Source organism: Myotis davidii, unplaced genomic scaffold, assembly GCF_000327345.1.
Source record: "Myotis davidii unplaced genomic scaffold, ASM32734v1 scaffold401, whole genome shotgun sequence".
NCBI lineage: Eukaryota > Metazoa > Chordata > Mammalia > Chiroptera > Vespertilionidae > Myotis > Myotis davidii.
In genome coordinates, this window is record NW_006291020.1 from 894,282 (window position 1) to 915,646 (window position 21,365).

Consider the following 21,365-nt stretch of genomic DNA (forward strand, 5'->3'; position numbering starts at 1 on the left):
AATCCAGGTGAGGGGCCTGTTGTAGAGCGAGAGGCCATACAATTCTCATCACACCTTCTTGACCGCGCTTATTATTTAACATCCTCCAATATGAACTGTTTGGCCACAAACTGGTTTTTTGTGCTTTATAACCCGTCTGCTTTACATGAGTCACTACAGCGTCACCACCAAATTGAGATTCCATGATTTTTCCTAAATGCGGGCATCTGTGACTTTGAAAAGTATTACTGGTCTGGCTTAGAGAAAAGTGGCAGCAAGGCTCAAGTTACGTAAACAGCATGGGCTATACAATTGGATGCTTTTGAAAACATGAGATGCGTCTAAGGATTTTGTAGATGCACATTGTGGGCAGGTGGTCTTCCTGTGTTCTCGCCCCAGCCAGCCCCAGCCCCAGCCCATCTTCCACACCCCGCGCAGCAAGGTTTCTGAAGAGTCACCCTAATCACCTGATTCCCTTTCATAAACCTTTGAAGGTCACAGTCTTTACTGGGCCCCACCGGTCCCGGGACCTGCCCCCTCACCCTAGCTCACTTCTTACCCCCCTCCCTTTAAAAGCCCTCCCAGGCCTTTACTTCTCCACCACCCCCTCCACCAGAAAACGTTTCCTCCTTCAAGAGTAAGTTCAAACATCGCCTCCACCTTGAAGCCTTCCTGGCCTTCCTCTCCGGCCTGCACACTCTGTCCGCACTTTCCCCGAGGACTGGGCAGACTGCACAGTCACCCCCGAATCCCCCACCCTCCCCCGCAGCCTCGGCCAGCGGACACAGGCAGCGCGCTCAGTGGTTGTGAATAAATGTGTCCTTGTGTGAAACACAGCTTTCCTCGCTCTCAGCTCGGAAAGTACTCAGGGCAGGAGAAGGAAATGACTGAAGTGCAGACAGGTTAATGGAGCTCAGCGGTCACGCCGCCTCCGGTGGCCCCGCCACCTGGAAGGAGCAGGAACAAAGACCAGGACCCCGTGCCCTGTTCCTGATTTCGCTCATTCACAGCAGCAGCACCGGCTTCATAATTTATGGGGTTCAGTGCAAACGGGAAGGCGGGCTCCCTATTCAAAGGTTAATAAGGATTTCAAAAGATGACAGCAGAGCATGAACCCAAACCAGGGCCCGGCACAGGCTCACAGCCAGCCCTGAGGGTGCCTGGGAGAAACTGCACGTCACTTTTTAGAGTGGGTTTAACTCGGGGGTGGGCAAAAGTAGGTCTACAGCTGAAATACAATAATTAATAAATAATAAGTCAAGAACAAACTTTTGTGTACTCACAACTGTAAGCCTACTTTTGCCCATCCCTACATGTCAAATTGTTTTAAAATTTATTTTCTCATGCCCACCCTTCATTAAGACCCATACAATTGTTGGGTTGTTCTCATTTATAAGTGCAGATTCTTTTAAAAAGTGAATTATTTTATTTCACGTTGTTTTAGGGAAAATACCACATACCCATTAGTCCTTAAGAAATAAATGAGGAAATACATTATAATCACACCTTCCTGCCATACCCGCTTGTGGTGAGAGGGGGCTGGCTGGGCCTTCACAGGGTTATGTCAGCAGGACACATCTTTACCACCCTTTCCCTGGCTTTTAAACCCTAGCATCGCGAGTTCTCCATGCAATAGCATCATTTCTCATGGGATTTTATTTGATAGCAATCTTCGTAAATTAGAAATTGTTATATGAACCCCAAATGAACCAGTTTGTCAGATACTATTGTGATGAAACGTGGGGATATGTTGATAAAGTAAATGGAGGTTTATATAAGGTTGTTTTTTTTTTTCTCCCTAAAACTCAATTATTGGGAAGCAGGTGTGCACTGCTGCAGGCTCTCCAGCAGGGGGCGCGCCGGGAGTGCCACATCCACGCCTCCCCAGAGGGGTTCACCAGCTCTCGCTCTTGGCTCTCCTGGGACAGTAGCAACGGGACTGCACCCATGCGTGACCACAGCACTGGTCTGTGCAGCAGGGAGTGGGGCTGCCCAAGAAACTGGACCCGTGGACAAACGCCAGGTCCAGCTTCCTCAGTCAGGGTTCCATCTCATGCCCCCAAACTTGGCTGTTTCTGCTCTTTTCTATACACTTCAAAGCCAGAGAGCCTAGGACCAGAGCTAAGTTCATGAAACAAATTCCTCAATTTGCTCTCCTAATTTCTCCCCAGCCTCACATGTTCACCACCAGCACAATTTGAAAAGATCTGATTGTCAGAATTCCTAACTCCATGAGCTCAGTTTTCTCATCTGCAAATGAGGATCACCCCTGCTTCCCAGGGCCCCTCAAAAATGAGCACGAGGACGCACTGGGGAGACTGACAGAGTAGGTGCTCAGGCAGTCATCTGTTTTGCTGTCTGGGGTCTTGTGTTCCCGAGAAGACAGGGCTGCAGAAGGTGAGAGAGAAAACAGTTGCCACACCACTTGGTGGAGAGTCACAGGTAGGAGACCGGACACAGCAGATGCCTGCACCTGCTGCTGCTCACTGGGATTCTCACCTAAGAACAACACGCACACAGACGCCCGTGCACTCAGCTAAAAACACCCTCAACAAAGAAATACACCGGAACAAATCCAACCAACACAACCAGCCGGTGCCTCAGACACGTCCCCGCAGGCTGCAGGCTGCAGGCTGCCGTGTGGAAGCATGCACCGTGGGAAGTGAACGGTGCAGACGGAGCAGGTGGCAGAGGGCACACTGGGCAGGTGGTGAGGCGGGAGACAGAGAGGACCAGAGACATGTGGGCTGTGCACACCCGGGACTTCCAGGTATCGTAAGAGCATTTTCCTAACAAGATCCAAGGACATTTCAAAACGTATTTAAATGGCTATACCTTTGGCCTTAATTACTTCACACCATTGAATTCGCTCTAAAGCAATTCCTAATAAAGACCATTAATAGCTTCTGGAGGGAGCCCGGCAGGGGTGGCTCAGTGGTTGAGCATTGACCTATGAACCAGGAGGTCACAGTTTGATTTCCAGTCAGGGTACATGCCCGGGTTGTGGGCTCAATCCCCAGTAGAGGGGATAGCATGCAGGAGGTGGCCGATCAATGATTCTTACTCATCATTGTTTTTTTTAAAATGTATTTTCACTAAAGGCCTGGTGCATGAAATCGTGCACTCAGGGAGGTCCTTCAGCCTGGCCTGTGCCCTCTCGCAGTGCTAAGCCAGCTGTTGGATATCCTTAGCACTGCTGCAGAGGTGGGAGAGGCCCTGCCACCACCGCTGCTCTTGCCAGCCGTGAGCCGGGCTTCTGGCTGAGCAGCGCTCACCCTGTGGGAGTGCACTGACCACCAGGGGGCAGCTCCTGCATTGAGTGTCTGCCCCCGGTGGTCAGTGCACATCATAGCAACTGGTCGTTCCACCATTTGATCAATTTGCATGTTAGCCTTTTATTATATAGGATTGATTTCAGAGAGGAAAGGAGGGAGAGAGAAACATCAATGATGAGAATCACCGATTGGCCACCTCCTGCACATTCTCCACCAGGGATTAAGTCCACAACCCAGGCATGTGACCCTTACCAGAATCAAACCTGGGACCCTTCAGTCTACAGGCCAACACTCTATCCACCGAGCCAAACCAGTCAGGGCTCACCATTGTTTATCTCTCTTCCCCTCTGAAATCAATAATATATTTTTTAAAAATAGCCTCTAGAGCAGCGGTTCTCAACCTGTTGGTCGCAACCCCTTTGGGGGTCGAATGATCCTTTCACAGGGGTCGCCTAAGACCATCAGAAAACACATCTATAATCACATATTGTTTTTGTGATTAATCACTATGCTTTAATTACGTTCAATTTGTAACAATGAAATTGGGGGTCACCACATGAGGAACTGTATGAAAGGGCCGCGGCATTAGAAGGTTGAGAACCACTGAGGTAACCTTCAGCAGGGGGACCTGGGCCGCTCCTCTGCCTTCAGCCAGGATTTCAGGATGGAGCTGGGAACAGAACGAGATAATCTACAAGATACTCAGTAGCAAGGACCCTGCTTCTGGTGTGAAGGCCCTTTATGTATCTCCCCTAACCACACCCTGTCAGCCACCTCCAATCCACAGGCGCTATGCTTCTGATCACGTGGCAACAGGAATCCAAACAAACAAAAAGGCAGTTCGCTTTTGTAAGAAACAATATATTTATTTTCTGACACCACAGCTCTGGTGAGTGGTTTTGTACCAAATTTAATGGAGGTTACACAGAACGTTTTACGCATGGGAGCGGGGAGGGGAGGAACCACAAAATTAAAAACAAAATCCTGGGTAGCTTTTAGCATCTGTTCCACTCCCACATTAATAAAATTCACTTGGGAATTCCTAATAAAAGAACAAAAAGCAAGGTATACTGGGGAAGAAAAGACGAAGGGAAAGACCCTGGAGATTCCAAAGATGGGCTTCCCCCCGAAGCCAGGAGGCCGCCGCATGAAGGAGTCTGTCGGGTTACTTCCCCAAAATAACACCGTGTATTGCAGCTGCCAAAGGGGACAGAGAAGAGGGAAGCAGGGGCCGCCCCTGGGGACACGAGGGAAGGAAATGCTAACCAAGGAGGTGGGAAGGAGAGCGGAGGGAAAACGAGAGAACGGACGGTGGGTTTGCAGACGGGGAGACAGTGCTGAAGACTCTTGAACTGAAAAACAAAATGTCCTAAATGTCATGATTTTTAAAAAGAAAATATTTCCCCCTCCCCCCACCCCTCGCTGAACTTAGTTCCTTTTTTTGTGCTTTTCATTAATACTCTGCTCTGAGGTCGTAGTTTGGTTTTTCTGTACACTGGAGTTGAAAATAGTCCGAAGGTCTGAAGATGGATTCTCCACCTAAAGTAAACAGCCCAGCATCCTGTTCTCCTCGCGTCCCAAAGACTTTCGTCTCTGCTAAAATCCCTTTTACAATATAGTACAGTACACGCAAAAATAAAGCCCAAAGCGGAAACAAAACCAGAAAAGAATCCTGGGAGAAGCCAGTCCAAAGGACGTAAACATACAGAGAACGGTGCAACACGTGACCGATGACAATTCTAAAGCACGGCTACAGATTCCCAAAAGGAGGTGCCATCATGGGATACCCAAGTCCACAAAAATAATCTTTAAAAAATAAATCTTAAAAAACACACACCTGTTGATTAAATGAATCATTTGTTTTCCGGTAAATCCATACATTCTCGCGTTCCCCCCTCCCCCAAAGCAGCCCTCGGGTCTCTGTTCTCCTATTGCATGACCGACAGTCTCCTGGGGCCCCTAGGCAGCCCTCAGGACTGAAATCTCATCCGGGCGAGGATCGGTACATCCAATCGTAGCAGCTTAAAACATCATGTTTCCTGGGTTGCCAGGTCCTTGACCGAATCCACCCATGCCCACGTCAGCGGCCATGCCCCGGGGCCGCATCTGCGGGGGGACCATGATGTTCTGTTGGGGTCCCATCATGCCCTGCATGGACATCATCATGCCCGGAGAGCCCACAGGCCCAGGGTGGGGATAGAGCCCGGCCGGTCCCCGATCCTTGCCAGGAATCATGCCCACGGCAGCAGCTGGATTGCTCATCAGGGCGGGCTGGCCGGGCATTGCAGATTGTGCTGGTGACATCATCCGATGGTGCGGTCCCATCATGCCTTGCTGGAGAAAGGCTGGTGGTCTCATTGGGTTGTGGCCTGGCATGGACGGAGCTGTGCCAAGGGGGATGTCCGGAGTTCCCACGGGCCCTGGGCCTCCCATGCCAGGTAATGCCAGTCCCATCCTGGGGGCTTGCTCGCCCATCATCCCCTGCATGTGCGAGAAGCCAGGCCCGGGCCCCTGGGGCTGTTTGCGGCCCGGGACTTCCCCGCGAGGGAAATACTGCAGTGTCTGGCTGGGCTTCTCCGAGGGAATGATGCGGGACAGATCGAACTCGGGGATGCCGGTGGCTCCAGGTCGGATGACCTCCTGCAGGTCCGGGTCTGTAAACACTGAAGGCATGCTATTCCCCAGGACAGCGAAAGAGTCAGGCCCCCCCGGGCCTCCAGGCTTACAAAGTGCTGCGTCTGCTGAACTCGGGGGCAGGTTGCTGGGGCGGCCCAGGGGGCCTTCTCCGGGGAAACCCATGCCTCCTGGGAAGCTGCCCTGTCCCCCACTGGGGCCGTTGTGGGGGAAAGGAACCTGCTGGGGGGGAGACTGTACTGGAGGGAAGCCCTGCGGAAAGCCCATCCGTCCTTGAGGTGCCATCGGAGGCTCCTGGGACCCGTGCCCCATGAGAGGATTGTGGGACATCAAGCCCGGCCCCAGGGGGACCCCGTGAGGAGGTATGCTGGGCCCCATGGCATTCGGAGACGGCATCTGATTGGAGTGAGAAAGCGGCTGGGTCATTCCCATGGGGCTGAGGGTTGGCATCGGGACCACAGGGTTTGGGCCTGAAATTCGAGGATTCTGTGTATTAATGCCCAGTCCTAGAAAAACAAAGATAGAAAAGATATCAACTTAACTGAAAGCAACTCAGTACTATAATCAAATTAACAAAAAAATTATTGTGCACCAAATGTGCATGGTAACTTAGTAGGAAAACACACAACGCACAGCCTCTGCCCTCAGTCAGATGTAGTACATTTGGGGGCACACCAGCCACAGCTCTCCAAGACAATATGTTATTGTCCTACACGGTATGACTCAGGTGTATGTAGAAGACAGCTAGGAACAAAGTCTCCTGTGTGAAAAGTTACCAATTAGTATGCAAATGAGTAGATAGTCTTCACTGGAGACGTTTAATATAGAAGCAAACAATGTGTCTAAATGACGTAAGCAGAGTGCTTTTTCGAGAAGGAAGATTAAGTAGCCCTGAAAGTCCAAGAATCAGAAATAACAAGGACAGCTTCATCGACTGACACTGGGATTATCACGTTACACTGCCTTACGGAGGGGGCATTTCACACTCGGATTACACGAAATGTTAGAGAAGCGGTCACTTCCAACGAAGAAGGGGCACTGCAGTAGCTGGTCTCTAGAATCTCCACTGAGTGTGTGAGGACGATGCTTGTCCGGTCCGCACAGCACGCCCGCCCTGATTAATCAGGATGGCTGGGATAAAGGGCGCTCCTAGCAATCAGAACGGCTGAAAAGTCAGTGTCTCTGCTGCCCACCCCACCCCCCAGATGACGTCCCTTAGTGTTCGTGAGACGGGGCGAGAGCGGCGTGGGAGAGTGTGAGGAGGTGAGGAGTTTCCTCTCTAGCCTCAAGCGTTTCACGTCTGAAATCCTATGGCTGCTTGCGGTTTGAGGCTGCCCTTTCAGGAAACGCTGGGGAACTGAAGACAATCTAACCAGCGTGTTAAGAAGACAATGCTTTCAGTGCGGCCTCAGGAGGGCCACACCCGCCCCAAACCCGGGGAACAGAGCCCCAGAGCGTCTATAAGGAAACCTGCTCTCTCAGAGGCACACGCTGAATCCTCTTAGAACATCCACCTATCGAGGTCTGCAGTTATCAAGAAAACAGGTGAGAAGTTTCTCCTGTCTGGCACCAGCTCTACATCCCGTCTCCCTGGCTCTTACCTGGCATGTTATTCATGGATGGCAAGTTGGGAGAACGCGCGGGAGGGGAGTCGTCGTCCGAGCTGGCCACGGTCTTGATGGCGTCATGGTATAACGGGGTAGAGCTGGGCATTGCAAACTTGGACATTCGAGACATCATGATGGACAGCGGGTTCTGGGACAGGGTCGGCTCTGGCGGCATGGTGTACGGTGTGCTGGAAGGGAGGCTGCCCGGCAGGTTCACAGGGGCAGGCTGGCTGGCTGTGGGCGGCGGGGGGCCACCTAGGAGAAGACAGCAAAGGAAACAGAAGTGGGCAGGGAGTCAGAGTCCTCCTGACGGCTCATGGGTCTCTGTGAACGAGCACGGCCAGGGAGGAGGCCGAGGAACAGGGCAGTGTTATTAGGCCCAGGACACAAATCATCCATCTTCCCGTCACGCGCCGTGTGTGGACAGAGGGAGACGGCAGCATGAGGCGGAGGTGACAGGTCCGCAGAGGGGAAGACAAACACAGCCAGAATGCGTTAAAAATATTAGTGCAGCCTGGGAAAGATGGTTCACAGGCCACGATTTCGCTAAAATAATGTGAAATAAGTGCATTGTTCCCCTGCCCATTGCAATTTAGGATCTGAGTCAGGGATTAGTATAGTGTGAGGCAGACTAGCGCTCTGACCCCAGGTACTATCCCATCACCCTACACATGCTCTTGTTTTTATGTGTTGTTTTTTTTAATTGATTTCAGAGAGAGGGAGAGTGTAAGAGAGAGAGAGAGAAATAGAAATATCAATGATGACAGAGAATCATCTATTGACTACCTCCTGCATGTCCTCTACTGGGGATTGAGCCTGAAACCTGGGCATGTGCCCAGACTGGGAACTGAACTGTGACCTCCTGGTTCATGGGTCAATGCTCAACCACTGAGCCACACAGGCTGGGCCCTACACACGCTCTTGATTAATTTCCACAACCAGTCTGAACTAAAAAGGTCTGAGGGGGCTGTCCCACCGTATGGCTTTTGTGAACTGCTACCCCACAGAGAGAAACACTTAGGCTGATAGGATAAATCTTGTCTCATTTTGATTCTAATCCTTCTCAAGTGGAGACAGCTCGGACCTGGTATTTACACCCCAGGGCTTATCTTCCTCGGCCACCTCCGGTCTCGTTCACAAACCACCACCATCATGAGAGCCTCTCCCGGGAGGAAATACCAATGAACTGCAGCTGATCGTGAGACAGCAGTCTACCGGGGGTGGGGGGTGGGGGGCTCGTGGTAACTGCGGTGTCCGCACGCATGTGTGAGAACCCTGAGGTCTCCGCAGCTTCTCCTCGGCCTGGGATTAGACGCAGGCTCTCTCGACGTGAGGGCAGCCCCCTGACGTGGGGAGGTCTGGTGTTTAAAGCTGCATTTACCCAATGCTGACATTTTACTTTGCAAATGTAAATTATTCTGTGAAAGGACAGACTTCCCATTTCCCTTCTCCTTTTACCCATCTGACAGGTGCCTTTGGCACTAATAGCCTGTGTCCTCTCCCGGGATCTGACACGCCTGCAGGACCCCAGGGAAGTACTGGTCATGCACTTTGCCAACAAAGGCCGCCTCCTCTGGCTGCACGATAAGTGAGGACAGTTTTCCTACAGTAAATAAGACCGGCGTTCGCAGTCTCCAGCTACAAGGTGACCGCAAGGACGCGAGCACACTGACCTGACTCCACGCTTCCCAGCAAGGCCGGGGAGGCCATGGTGAGGGGCGCTTTGTGGTTCGGAGGGATCCCGGGGCTCTGGAGGGGAGGTTTCGGGGAGGAGGTCCATCCGGGCGATGGGGCAGGAAGTGACGGAGACTTGAGGTGAACAGGCGAAGCAGCAGCAGACCCCAAGACAGGGGGGGACTTAATGGAAGCAGCAGCAGCTGGGCCCGCCAGCATGCCTGCCAGCTGCGAGGGAGTCTGGGGGGACTTGAGATTCCCGGAGGGCGAGCCCAGCATCGGGGACTGGACCTGGCGCATCGTGGGGGACTTCAGGGGGTTAATGCCCGGGGAGTGCACCTGGCCGCCTGCCACAGAGATATCCAAGGGCTTCCGCCCCAGGCCACGCTGGACGGGAGCAGCGGTGCTGAGGCTCGGGGGGTTGCTGGAAGGGTTGAGAGGTAGTGGTGGCATGTGACTGAGCCGGCTGTTAGTCCTTTGGTCGGGCCCGATGGATTCTCTGAGATTCCGCAAGCCACTGCTGCTGCCTGGACCCTGAGACATGGGGAGGAACGGCCTGGGGCCCATGCCATACTCTTGCTGAGGGTGCTCCCCGAATGGCAGGGGCACCATCTTCTGCTGAGCGGGCAGCAAGTCCGCGCCCCCGGGGCGTAGTTTCATCATCTCCTCGGGGCCCGCCCCAGCCTCTCTCAGCTTCTGAGGTATCATCTGAGAGTTGGATGCCATGTTGACGTTCAGACTGACATCTCCCTTCATCCCACCGGGAACCATCCCAAACTCCAGGTCCCGCCCAGGGCCCATCTGTGGGGGCATTCCCTTTGGGAAGTCTCCCCTGGAAGGACTCAGAGGGCCCTCCACTGGGATCCGAGGGAAAATGGGGTTGTTCCCCGATTCCATGTGTCGCTGGGAGCCGGGGAGCATCCTGTTCATGTCCAGGCTGGGCCTGATGCCGTCCATGCTCATCCCCGGAGGGAGGCCCAGCTGCTTCTCTGCCAGCTGCTGCTGGAACATCTCCTCAGACAAGCCCTGGGGGGTCGGGAAGCGCTCCCCTCGGCCGGGGCCGCTGAAGATGCCCTGGCCAGGCGGGAAGTTCCGACCGTCTGGGATTTTTGGCACATCATCCGGCCAACTGACTCCAGAAAGACCAGGTCTCGATGCTGGGTTGGGGACACTGGGCGCCTCCATTTCAGAGTTGATCATCCCTGCGAAGCCCGGGAGGCGCATCTGGCTCCCTGGCATATTGGGGTGGGGAGCCATGCCCCTCGGGGGCAGAGAATGCGGCATGCTGATCCCATCAGCGAACGGCTCTGCACCCCCAGGCCCCCAGCCTTCACCGGGGGCCATCTGGTACGGAGGGGGCGGCCCCCGGACCACCCCTCGAGGCCCATGCGGATGGACCATCATGTCCTGGAGGGAGCACTGCTGCACCACCACCTGCTCCTGCTTCCTCCTCTTCTCCTCATAGAACTCCTGCTGCAGCTTCAGCCAGGCTATCTGCTCAGGGGTCATGTGATCCAGGTGGTCGGGGCCCATGGGCCCGGGCTGAGCGTTCATGGAAGGCGGAAGCATTTCATCTGGAGAGAAGGGCACATCTCTATGTCCTTGGGGGCCAAATGGAGCTCCCACATCTGTCCGGGGCCCAGGCCCCTTCCCTAGGCTTTGGGACTGAGCCATCATGGCCTGTGTCGGCCCTTCCGGTTTTTTCTGAGGCCCATCTAATACCCCAGGATTCTGCTGGGGCCCCCCACTTTGTCCTGTGAATTCCTTCTCATCTGGGAAAAGCATGCGCTGGATGTCTCTGAGCGTCTGTAAGGAGCGCTCCCGGTGCTCCAGCTGCTCCTGAGACAGGCCGTCGGGGTTCTCCCCCAGGGCGGGGGGCTCTGCACTGGGCAGTGGAGGCGGTGGCGGGGCTTTGGGATCTGTTGAGGAGCTACTGCTCCCCTGTGAGACGGGGGTCACCGCTCGGTTGTTGGGCGTCAAGTTGGGCCCAGTGCCATCTGGGGGCAGTGGAGTGGAGCTGGCAGGGCTGCCCACCGAAGGAAGCAGTTTGTTTTCTGCCCCGGGGCTGTCCCGGTCCAGGGGACGCAGGGGCGCGGCAGGCTTGGGTGCTGGTGCCAAAATGGGTGGAGTTGGCTGCAGCCGGGCATTCTGGGAAGAATTCTGGTCTTGGCTGGCCGGAGCTGGGGGCTGTTGTGGGAGAGGTTTCAGATCGTTCCGAAGGGCAGATATCTGTGTGTTCTGCACATGAACGAGATTTAAAACATCACTGGTAAATTCAACAAAAGGGCAATTAAAAGAGAAGCTATGTTCTAAAGGGCTCAGTCACACCCATCTACATTGACACTTGCTATGGAAATGGCCCAGGTACGACCCCACTTCGGACGTGGAGGCATTCTGATTTTTTTCTTCCCCTTTACTGTCAACTGGCCTCCTCTTCCCCTCACTGAAGATTAGGTTCCAATAACTGTCTCAGCCTGCCAGGGAGAGCCACTGCCAAGCGAATACATTTGAGTATCTATTTCGAGGAACAGGTCTGAATTGATATCACATGTCTACTATGTGTTTCTGATTCAGGGCAAGATTAGTTCCTTGGTATGTGGGAGGCTGTACGTAACACCTTTTTATTTTCCCCGAAAGTACAACCGTGTATGCAGGCGTCTCACTGTCAATCAAAAGGCCTGATGTTTTCAGCTGAGAGAGAAAGTGCTGTCCCATCTCCGCCCCAGCCAGAGGCTGCAGGCAGGCCACCTCCTTCCAGTGTCTCCTCTCCTCGCCCTGAGTTTCCACGCAGCCTGGCATCTCTGGTTTCTGCTTTCAGGCTGTGATCACTGATTCCATATTTGATAAGAATTTGTACATTAACTACAGTAAGATCATCTGGAGGCAGGAAGCGCCTGTGGAGAAATCTGAGGCTACCTGGCGCATGGTGTCTCTCGATCTGCTCTTTCCAATAGAAAGAGACTGTCCTTGTCTCAGACTGGATGATCCCCTTATCATTATTTATTAAGGACCAACGCTACACGAGTCCCGGGTGAAAGCACACTCACTCACAGCGGTGACATGGATGCTGTCAGTGTGGGGAAGGACATGTATGTTCTGGGTGTAAACCTTGGCAGCGCTGAAGGAACTAAAGACCAGAAGGGCCCAGCCACAAACCCCGCCTCGGGGCTCTTTCCCAGCCTCCAGGGTGCCCCACGGTCCCTTTTTGATTCATTTGCTCCTACCAGTTCACTGAATCCAGTTTGTATTTCTAAACCCCTAAGGCCCTTACCTGGCTCCCCACTTCCTCTCTGGAATGTTTACCTGTGTGCAAATTTGTACATAAATCATTATGTGTGTCTCTGCATAGGGACAGTCTGTGTTGACTAAACACAAAGACACACCTTAGAGTGGTCACATTCCGTGACTATGTGCACAGAGGTGTCACCTGCAGGTGTCCATGCACATCCGTCTGCAGAGACTGGTGTGGGGCAGGGCACGAGCCTGCAGGACCCTGAGCCTGTAGGACCCTGTGCGGTCCAAGTGTCTTCCACCCCTGACTCCGAGTGGGGTGTGGAGGTCACCTTCACTTTCTCCCAGTGCAGTTTTAGGTTTGGTTTTGTCGACCAGGTTTTGTCTGTTTGTAGGGGGTGGGCACTGATTTCATATCAGGTGACCATGACGGAAGAATTAATGTCAGTACCATCCTTTTTATTTTAGACTTGGAGCAAAGGTGATTTAATTATCCCCAATTCCCTGCCTAACTCCTTTTCTGATTGCATTTTAGCATCAGAGAGGGTGGAGGTGGAAACTGTATGAGATCTGTCATTAAGTCAATAAAACGTTGCTTTGAGTTGCATTGTACCCTGTGCATTCTAGGACAATTAAAATTTAAATACATACATATTTAAGCATAAATTTAAAAATACATATACAGATAGACACCCTCCCCCCCCATACACATTTTAAATGTCAGATCTCTCCGCCCTCTGCCCTGAAGGAGTGGAGACAGTGAGGAACAGGAAATGCCTTCCCCAAGTCCAGGAAAGCCCAGGCTCTGCTATGTCAACACAGAGGGACTTGGCTGATATGCCATCTACTTCATCTTAAATTGTCCCTCAGTCCTGTTGCCCTTCAGCTTGTCCCATGGTCGACACTGATCCCAGTACTCGGTGTGACGCTTCCCACAAGCAGAGACTGTTTTGAACTTCCTAGTCTCCCCACAGCATCGGTGGGCAGTGGTGATGCCAGACACAAGGAGTATCTTTTGGTTCCGTTTGGAGGACTGCCTGAATCAAAACCACCATCGCATGCTTTTCCAGCGTAGTTGTCTATTAGGTGCTTATGTTCCAGACAGGAAGCAAGCTAACAATTTATTATAATTTTGGAAATATCAAGCCATTAAAAGCATTCAATGGTTCTCTTTTTTAAAAATATGTTTTTATTGATTTCAGAGAGGAAGGGAGGAAAGAGAAACATCAATGATCAGAGAGAATCACTGACTGGCTGCCTCCTGCACGGCCCACACTGGGCATTGAGCCCACAACCCGGGCCTGTGCCCTGACCAGGAATCAAGCCCGGGACCCTTCAGCCCACAGGCCAGTGCTCCAGCCACTGAGCCAGCTAGGGCTCAATGGTCCTCTTTGAAATAAATAAGAATCATTTGAAAGTCACAGAGACTCTCTGATTAGTCTATGACTTCATGATTTACTGGCATGTACTCCACTATTGTAGTTTTAGTTGTTGCTTTTTTCTGCCCTTCAACTAGCTCAAGAGTGTTTATTTTTTTAAAACTTGCTCTATACACAGGGTCTGAATTCATAATCCCAGAGATAGTTACATGAAGGAAACCCTAACATACCTACCTAACTCCTGTTTTATTTTTCACCCTTTCCCTCCTGGTAACTCACCAATGGGGTTAGATGCCCCGAACGCAGCTTAGGACCTTTGCCCTATTGAAGACAGTCACCAGCTCCCACCTCTGGTCCCTGCAGAACCTTTAACCCATCGTCCCAACTCCCAAACCACGTACCAGAGGGGCTGTGCTTCGGTCTGCCTTGCTGTTGGAGATGTTCTGGATGTGGAAAGAGACGATTGTTTCCACCTGGCCCTTCAGCACCGCTTCGGCGGCTCTGCGGAGACAGAGAGCACACACGGGGGCTGGTTTCTATGTCGCTGACCGAGCCCAAAGCACCTCCACCCAGAACGAACTTGTCAGCGGGAGGAAGGGGAGTACAGACAACCACTCGAAATGCTGAGTGATACGAGCTCAACAGAAACAGGTTTTCAATGTCTATCATTTACTGCCACACTTCTAAAATTAAAAGTCAGCCATTAGCAAATCCCAAAAGAGGCATTAGAGATAAACCACAGGATTTTCTCCCTCAAACCCATACACGGTGGTGGGTGTTTTATAGAGAATCCCAGTTCAGAGCTCCAGCCTGAGACGGTGAGCATGGAACTGCACACCTAACCATCAACAAAGGCTGTCAAGATTCACTTTGTGTCTCATTGAAAAATCTCAAGTGAAAAAACGGCAAAAAACTATGTAGGATCTATTCACATTAAAAAGAAAATATATGTATACATATATACATACATATATATATACACACACACACACATACACACACATACATACATACACACACATACATACATACAGATTTCAGAGAGGAAGGGAGAGAGAGAGAAATAGAAACATCAATGATGAGAGAGAATCATTGATTAGCTCCTTCCTGCATGCCCCACTTAGGCATGTTCCCTGACCGGGAATCGACCTCCTGGTTCACAGGTCAACGCTCAACTACTGAGCCCACTAGCCAGGCCACATTTTTATAAATAACTAAAAATCCACTGATCCCCCATCCACCAGAAACACGTGAACAAAATGTTTAGAGCAGTTAGTTATCTTGGTGAATTCGAGAGATTTTTTTTTTCTTTTAAAATCACTTATATTTTCTAATTAGCCTAAAATAGACACGTAATATTTATGTCATTTAAAAAAGAATACTAAGTTGTAGAAAAGTATTTGATGCAATCAATCCTTTTTGCTTAAAAGGTCTATAACGTGTGCTTGCATAAGCACAACATATTTTTGCAAGGAAAGTCAAGGAAGTATCATGGCTGCCTCTGGGGAATGGGGGTGGGGGGTTTTATATATATATATATACACTGGTTTTATAATATACACTTTTATATATATTATTGATTTCAGAAAGGAAGGGAGAGGGAGAGATAGAAACATCAATGATGAGAGAGAATCACTGATCAGCTGCCTCCTGCACCCCTCACCCCCAACTGGGGATGGAGCCCACAACCCTGGCATGTGCCCCGACCAGGAATCAAACCATCACCTCCTGGTTCACAGGTTGATGCTCAACCACTGAGCTACGCCAACCGGCAAGGTTTTATATTTCAATTTTACCTCTTTCTATGCTGTTAACTGTAATGATAATAATACAAATGAGGAGAGCAATTTTCAATGGGAATAAGAACTTGGGTGTCCAGACACACAAGCCAAGCCAACAGCAAGCCACAGCCAGCGACTTACTTATTCGCCATCTCAGTAGAAAACACATACACCACTTTGGCTGGAGTCTTCTGAGCAGCTGCGGGCTCTGGAGCAGTAGTCTGGCCATGGGAGGGGGGAGACCGGGGGGCCGTAGCATTTGACGGGGTCATCGAGTGTGGTGTGTGCTGTGAGTCCTGGGCCTTTATGTGGTCAGCAGAATTACATTCTAAAAGAATGAAAACCTCATGTCACAGAAGGAATACACCTCTCTTCTGCCAGCATATACAGCATCACAACACAAACCCACCTTGAAAATCTCAAGGAGGAAGTACCTTGCTAAGAGGAATCCTCTTCTACTCATTTGAACTGAAATATGCTTTTCCCTCATGACGAATTATAAAGCACTGCTCCCCACCTCCTTCCCTCCCCACATTCTCCAGATATTAGCATAATGTCCCTTCTTCCTGGAGACCTTTCTGGAACCACGTGGCCTGGACTGGGCATCCCTGAGCCCTAACTTCTCTTACTTCAGCAGTTCGAATTGTACACATTTTATCATAGCTGTTTAAGGGTCTGCTGTCCGGGTGCACTCAAATCCTTGAGGACAGAACTGCGTCTGACTTCCCGGCCACGGCAGCCCACACCCAGCACAGCGCTCCCACAGACCCCTGAGGCGGGGACGATGGTGGCTCCCCAGGCTCTCCTCCTAACCTGGGCTGGGGAATCACACTCCCACTTCCTGAGGACTGACCATGTGCGGGCCTACAGTTAAGATTTCTGGTTTTATACCAGGAGGAAGAGGCCTAAACCCACAGCCGCTGTCCCATTCTTCCTGGCTCACTCCATTTCCATGGCCACCAAGTCTCTATCACATTGGCATCGGCTGTGACAAACCCGGACTAGTGCCAGGGATCCCCTTGTGCCCACAACTCTGGCAAAGTAGCAACCGCACAGCACAAAACCCAAGTTATGGAGGATGAATCTGACGGAGGAGAGGAGAGGCCAGAAAAATTGCGCCAGTGGGGGCTGCTCCCACAGACAAACCGGAGCGGCTGGCTCCCATACTGAAGTACAAACAGCAGAGGCCAGCACCATCAGAGCATGGGTAGGGCCATGGAGGAGGCGACCATAGCCCCAGCACCTGCATCCTCGAGAGCAAGAATTCCTCAGCAAGGTGGTTCCACACTTTAGCATCAGAAAAGGAGAAGAAACAGTTCCACCTTAAAGGCAAGCTCCTGATCGGACACCTGCTCTTCCCACTTGGCATGGGCTCCCGACATTCGCCAATGCCAGAGGCCTTCCCTCCGAAATACCTACTTCCCTCTGAGTCTCAGAGATCTTGTAGACATACCTTTCAGGTCAGGGTCATCGTTTGGAGTCCCAGGATCTCTCTGATCAAAGGAGTCGGCGGAAATACTTCGCTCCCTTTTCCCCTTGCCCTTGGCACCATTTCCAGCCCCATTCTTCAGCCCCATGCTCCCACCTGGGCCAGGGAGCACTTTAGGGGTATGGCCCGCACTCTTGGAGTCACAGGGGGATGGCTGGGAGTGGCTGGCTGAGCCCCCCTGTTTACCCTGGTTGGAGAATTTGGAATCCAGCTGGGGGTTTCCAGAGGGGGACATCACTGTGGGGGGACGGACCATCACCTCCTGCTTTGACTTAGGGCTACTGAAAGAGACAAACAACAGGGCCATCAGACACTGGGAGCAGCTGGTTGGCACCCTCAGGGAGAGGCGGTCCCTAGCGTGGGTCAGGGAGCCTGGAGGCCTGTCACCCCCCCGTTCATCTCAGCCACTTGCTGCTTCCCTCCACCCGCTCCCAGCTCGGAGAGGCGCCTCACATCAGGTCTGCCAGGTCTCGGGAACCCTAGAGCCACATGGGGACCCATCTCTAGGGCTTCAGTCAATAAAGGACAACGGTTTCTATGTACACAGAAGTGACTCTTACACGGAGACTAGCACAGAGTAAACAAACAGGTCTCGGAGATCACACTGCCACCCCACCCCCAGCTGACGGCCTGGGACAGCTGTAACGGAGCCCAGCCTCTCTGCTGAGAACACGAGGTCCCGAGAGCAAGGAGACCCCATGACTGGCAGGTTAGAAACCCCCCACCCCCAAGCAGCATCACACTGGAGAGGCTACACTAGCCACTGCCCCGAGGGGACCAGGAAAATTCTAGTAAAACATCAACTTCAGTACATGGGCCGGAGGAAAGAGCTTCCCAGTCGAGGGGCTGCTGTCTTAGTTCTGGACTGTGGCGCTGGGTGGTGCTGGGGGCCCTTTCGTTTGTGCTCTGGTGAGGAGGCCAAGTAAAGAGGACCGGAGGGGAGGATGGACAAAAGGGTAACAAAGAAAAACTGACAGAAACGCTGCGTTTATTCTTCTATGACTATTTCCTTATCTACGGCCTCTTCCCTTCCCCATTTGGTCGCACGGCCCGCGGGGCAGCCGCCTCACCTCTGTGTGTTTCCTGACGGGGAGCTCCTCACTTTGGGGTTACTGGAATGCATTGATTGAAATCCTGAGCTTGCAGTCACAGGCAGGACGGGCTCCCCGAGTTCCTCTCGGGTGGCAGCAGGAACGGCTGCGCAGGGCAGTGGCAGTGGCCCACTGCGAGCAGGGGGCGCCCCTCAGCGCTGGCCGCCTCGGTGCCTTTTTCCTCTTTGTTTTCCTCCGCTGTGGAAGTGGGTCCTTTCCCCTCGCAGCTCCAGCATCCTCTGGGTGTGTGCCTCCTGCCGCCAAAGGAAAATCTCGCATCTCCAGGGCACACTGCGGGAAAGGACATTGGGAGCAAAACCAGAGATATAAAACACCCTTAGAACAGGATCAAGGTTAACACAGCAGCCAACTCAGCGATGCAGCAGCTAGACCAGGCCTCGGCTTCCGTCAGTCACAGGAAAGGTGAGTTCACAGTCTGGCCTACAGGCCCTGGTGCTAAGACGGAGAATGACTAAGACGTTCTGCCAAGCACCGAGCCTCCCACCCAGGCATCACGTCCTGGGCAGATTCGAGAAAAACACTTTTATCTTGAGCCACGTATTTTCCCTTACATTTCTCTACTTCCAAATATAAAACCTGCAGAAACTTGAGGTTTTCTTTTCTAAAAACAATGCTTTGAACACCACTGGGTACTCCAAATCCATAGCAACTCTCTGGGGTTTCACCTCTGACGACACACAATGGCACCGAAATGCAACCAGCCCGCCCCGACTTCAAACCATGAAGCAAATGAATCTCCGCGTACACTCTCAGGGCCGAGGCTGGGAGCCGGTTCAGGAGGCACTGCTGAAACCAACGCTTGAGCCAGTACCAAACCAATCAGTTCTCCCCGGGTTCCCATGATCTTCCTCGTTAGTTATGTCAGCTGGGCGCCTGTCCTCACTGCTCAGTGGCAGGGGCTGCAGGCATGGGGAAGCCTGGGAAGGATCCAGAATGTGATGGTAAAAGAACATCTTTGAAGGCTAAGGTTTGTTTTAGCCAATTTGCAAGGCTAATTTGAAGCATAAAGGTCAAGAAAACATGCCCAAACCTAGCCAGAGAGCAAATGAGAAAGCCCTTCAGGTAGGAAAAGGAGGTGTCTGTGCAACCACTGTTGCTTCGCCTCCCTCCCCGCTTTCTGGTATTTCACCGATGGGGAGGCGACAGGAGGAGGACATTATTAGACACAGGATTCGTGGCTCAGGAACCAGGGGAGTTAGCAGCAGCTCAGGTGTTACAGCTATGTACGTGTGGGGACTCGGGAACGGGACTGACACTGGGAGGGTTCGTGATCCTCCAGGCTCTGGCACTGAGAATGATCACTGTCACGTGGGAAACGTCTACTTCTTCATTCAGAACGTGCAAGAGTCCCAGCTATTTTACCTGCGACACTGAGAGGAATTTATGGAAGTTCTGAGGCCCACGATTACATTCTTTGCTTTTTACGTGAAGTCAGGAAAAAGAACTAGAATAAAATGCTATGGAATAGTTCTGTGTCAACCTCAGGGGAAAGCAGCTCCAAAACACGTTGGTCTTGATTGCAGGTGAAGTTGTATTTTTATCCCACACCACCTTCAGCTTTTTCGTATTTCCAGTTTAGACTATAAAATTGATTGTGGTTGTCAAGTTTGACATACACAGTCGTAAACCATTCTGTAACTTCTCAGTAAACATCAGGATCCACTGGTAAAATAGAAGCAGCGAATGCATCTTGCATGGAGAGAGCCATCAGGAAACACTTACTCAGGAAAAGAAAAGCTGTGACCACCGATACAGTCCCTTCCTGTAACTTCTCCTGCTGCCTTCTGTCTGCATCACGCATCCCAGCTCTCCATCGCATGTCGTACTGAACAGTCTTATGTGTATATTGCATCCCCCTTAAACACTATGTTCTTTGAAGACAAGCACCTTGCTTTGAAGTTCTTCCGTTTTATATACTTCTCTGTACTAAGAAGGTGGCTAAACCCTCGGTGACTTATTCAGTTTCCTCCATGACAGAAGCACCGGGCATGTGTGTTGTAGTCTTCCCCCAAAGACCTCAAAACATATTCCAGATTCCAAGTCACCTCAATATGTCAGGCACTTCTGATGAGCTGCTAGCAAAGGTAATTTCTAATGATACTGTGAACATGAAACACTGCCATTTTCCAAGTACTTCTCCATACACTTTCTCATTCTCACAATTTAGTCCAACCTGGTCAACAGGCATTTTACAGACGAATGGACAGAGCACACAGCTGGGAATGGCTCCTTGGTCTCCAGCAGGTGGTTGCTGACTGGGCTCTTTGCTCTCAGTCACCTTCTTGCCATCACTTTATGGCTGGACGGACAGAACAGAGGCTGGAACAAGCATGTGGGGTCACCCAGTACCCAGAAATCCCAGGAGGGTGGGCGGGAATAAGTCACCCAGCTTCGGCCTTCCTGACACCTCAACCACTGAGCAGAATCCGCCAAGCATCTTGTCATATGGCTTCAAAGAATAAAATTAGGCTCTTCAGCTCCTATGTTTGCACGTTACACTCAACTGTTTACTTCTAAGGACCGGAAAGATCTTCTACAGAGTGGCTAATTATAGCCAGCGAGAGATTTTTTTCCCCAAATACATCTCCTAACTCCTTAGATCTATATATACAATGTTTCCCTCTTTTCTTCTATATAATACTTAAAACATTTACTATGTGTCAGTCACTCTTCTAAGCACTGTCACTCACTCACAACCACCCCAGAGGCGGGAACCACTGCTCTCCCTACTGAGAGATGAGGACACTGAGGCTCGAAATGTTAAGTGAGTTGCCCAGGTAAGTTGGGTCACAGCCTAGTAAGAGGCAGAGCTGGCGTTCAGCCAGACACCACGGAATGCCTATCACAGCAGGGACCTGGGCGACAAGGCGAGCTGGTCCACAGAAAGTGCTGAGCGGACGGCGGCATAGGTGAACACCGGAGATTGCTGCCTAGCACAACCACTTCAAAAATACAACTAAAAGACAGAACGGACATCACCCAGAACCACAGGAAGGCTGGCTGAGTGGAAATTCTACAACTAGAAGGAAAGAGAAAAGCACTGAGACTCACAGGAGGTGTGGTGCGGAAGTAAAATACTAAGGTACAGAGGTGCACGCGGAGCAGACTTGTAGCTGAGGGCACGGTTGTCTTTTTCAATCAGGAGGGAGTCTCAGGCTCTGAGCTCCAGTTCCGGGCGAGTCTCTGGGGACCCCGCCCCCTCCG

At 51.7% G+C, this 21,365-nt stretch overlaps 1 protein-coding gene across 4 annotated transcripts in view; it reads right to left on the reverse strand.

Annotated features, from left to right (window-relative positions):
* Window positions 1-4,098: 4,098 nt before the first annotated feature.
* BCL9 (B-cell CLL/lymphoma 9) overlaps window positions 4,099-21,365 on the reverse strand; it is a 22,620-nt gene continuing 5,353 nt past the window's right edge. For 2 of the 4 annotated variants that reach the window (XM_006764169.2, XM_006764168.2), the window contains 7 exons: window positions 18,120-18,431; window positions 17,014-17,330; window positions 15,702-15,888; window positions 14,181-14,280; window positions 9,169-11,407; window positions 7,490-7,750; window positions 4,099-6,394 (listed from right to left, as the gene is read on the reverse strand). In XM_006764169.2, coding sequence (XP_006764232.1) covers window positions 5,277-6,394; window positions 7,490-7,750; window positions 9,169-11,407; window positions 14,181-14,280; window positions 15,702-15,888; window positions 17,014-17,330; window positions 18,120-18,172 — 4,275 coding nt within the window. In that variant the 5' untranslated portion in view covers window positions 18,173-18,431 and the 3' untranslated portion in view covers window positions 4,099-5,276. The remainder of the gene's footprint in view (window positions 6,395-7,489; window positions 7,751-9,168; window positions 11,408-14,180; window positions 14,281-15,701; window positions 15,889-17,013; window positions 17,331-18,119; window positions 18,432-21,365) is intronic. The other 2 variants (XM_006764170.2, XM_015564248.1) reach the window with 2 other exon arrangements.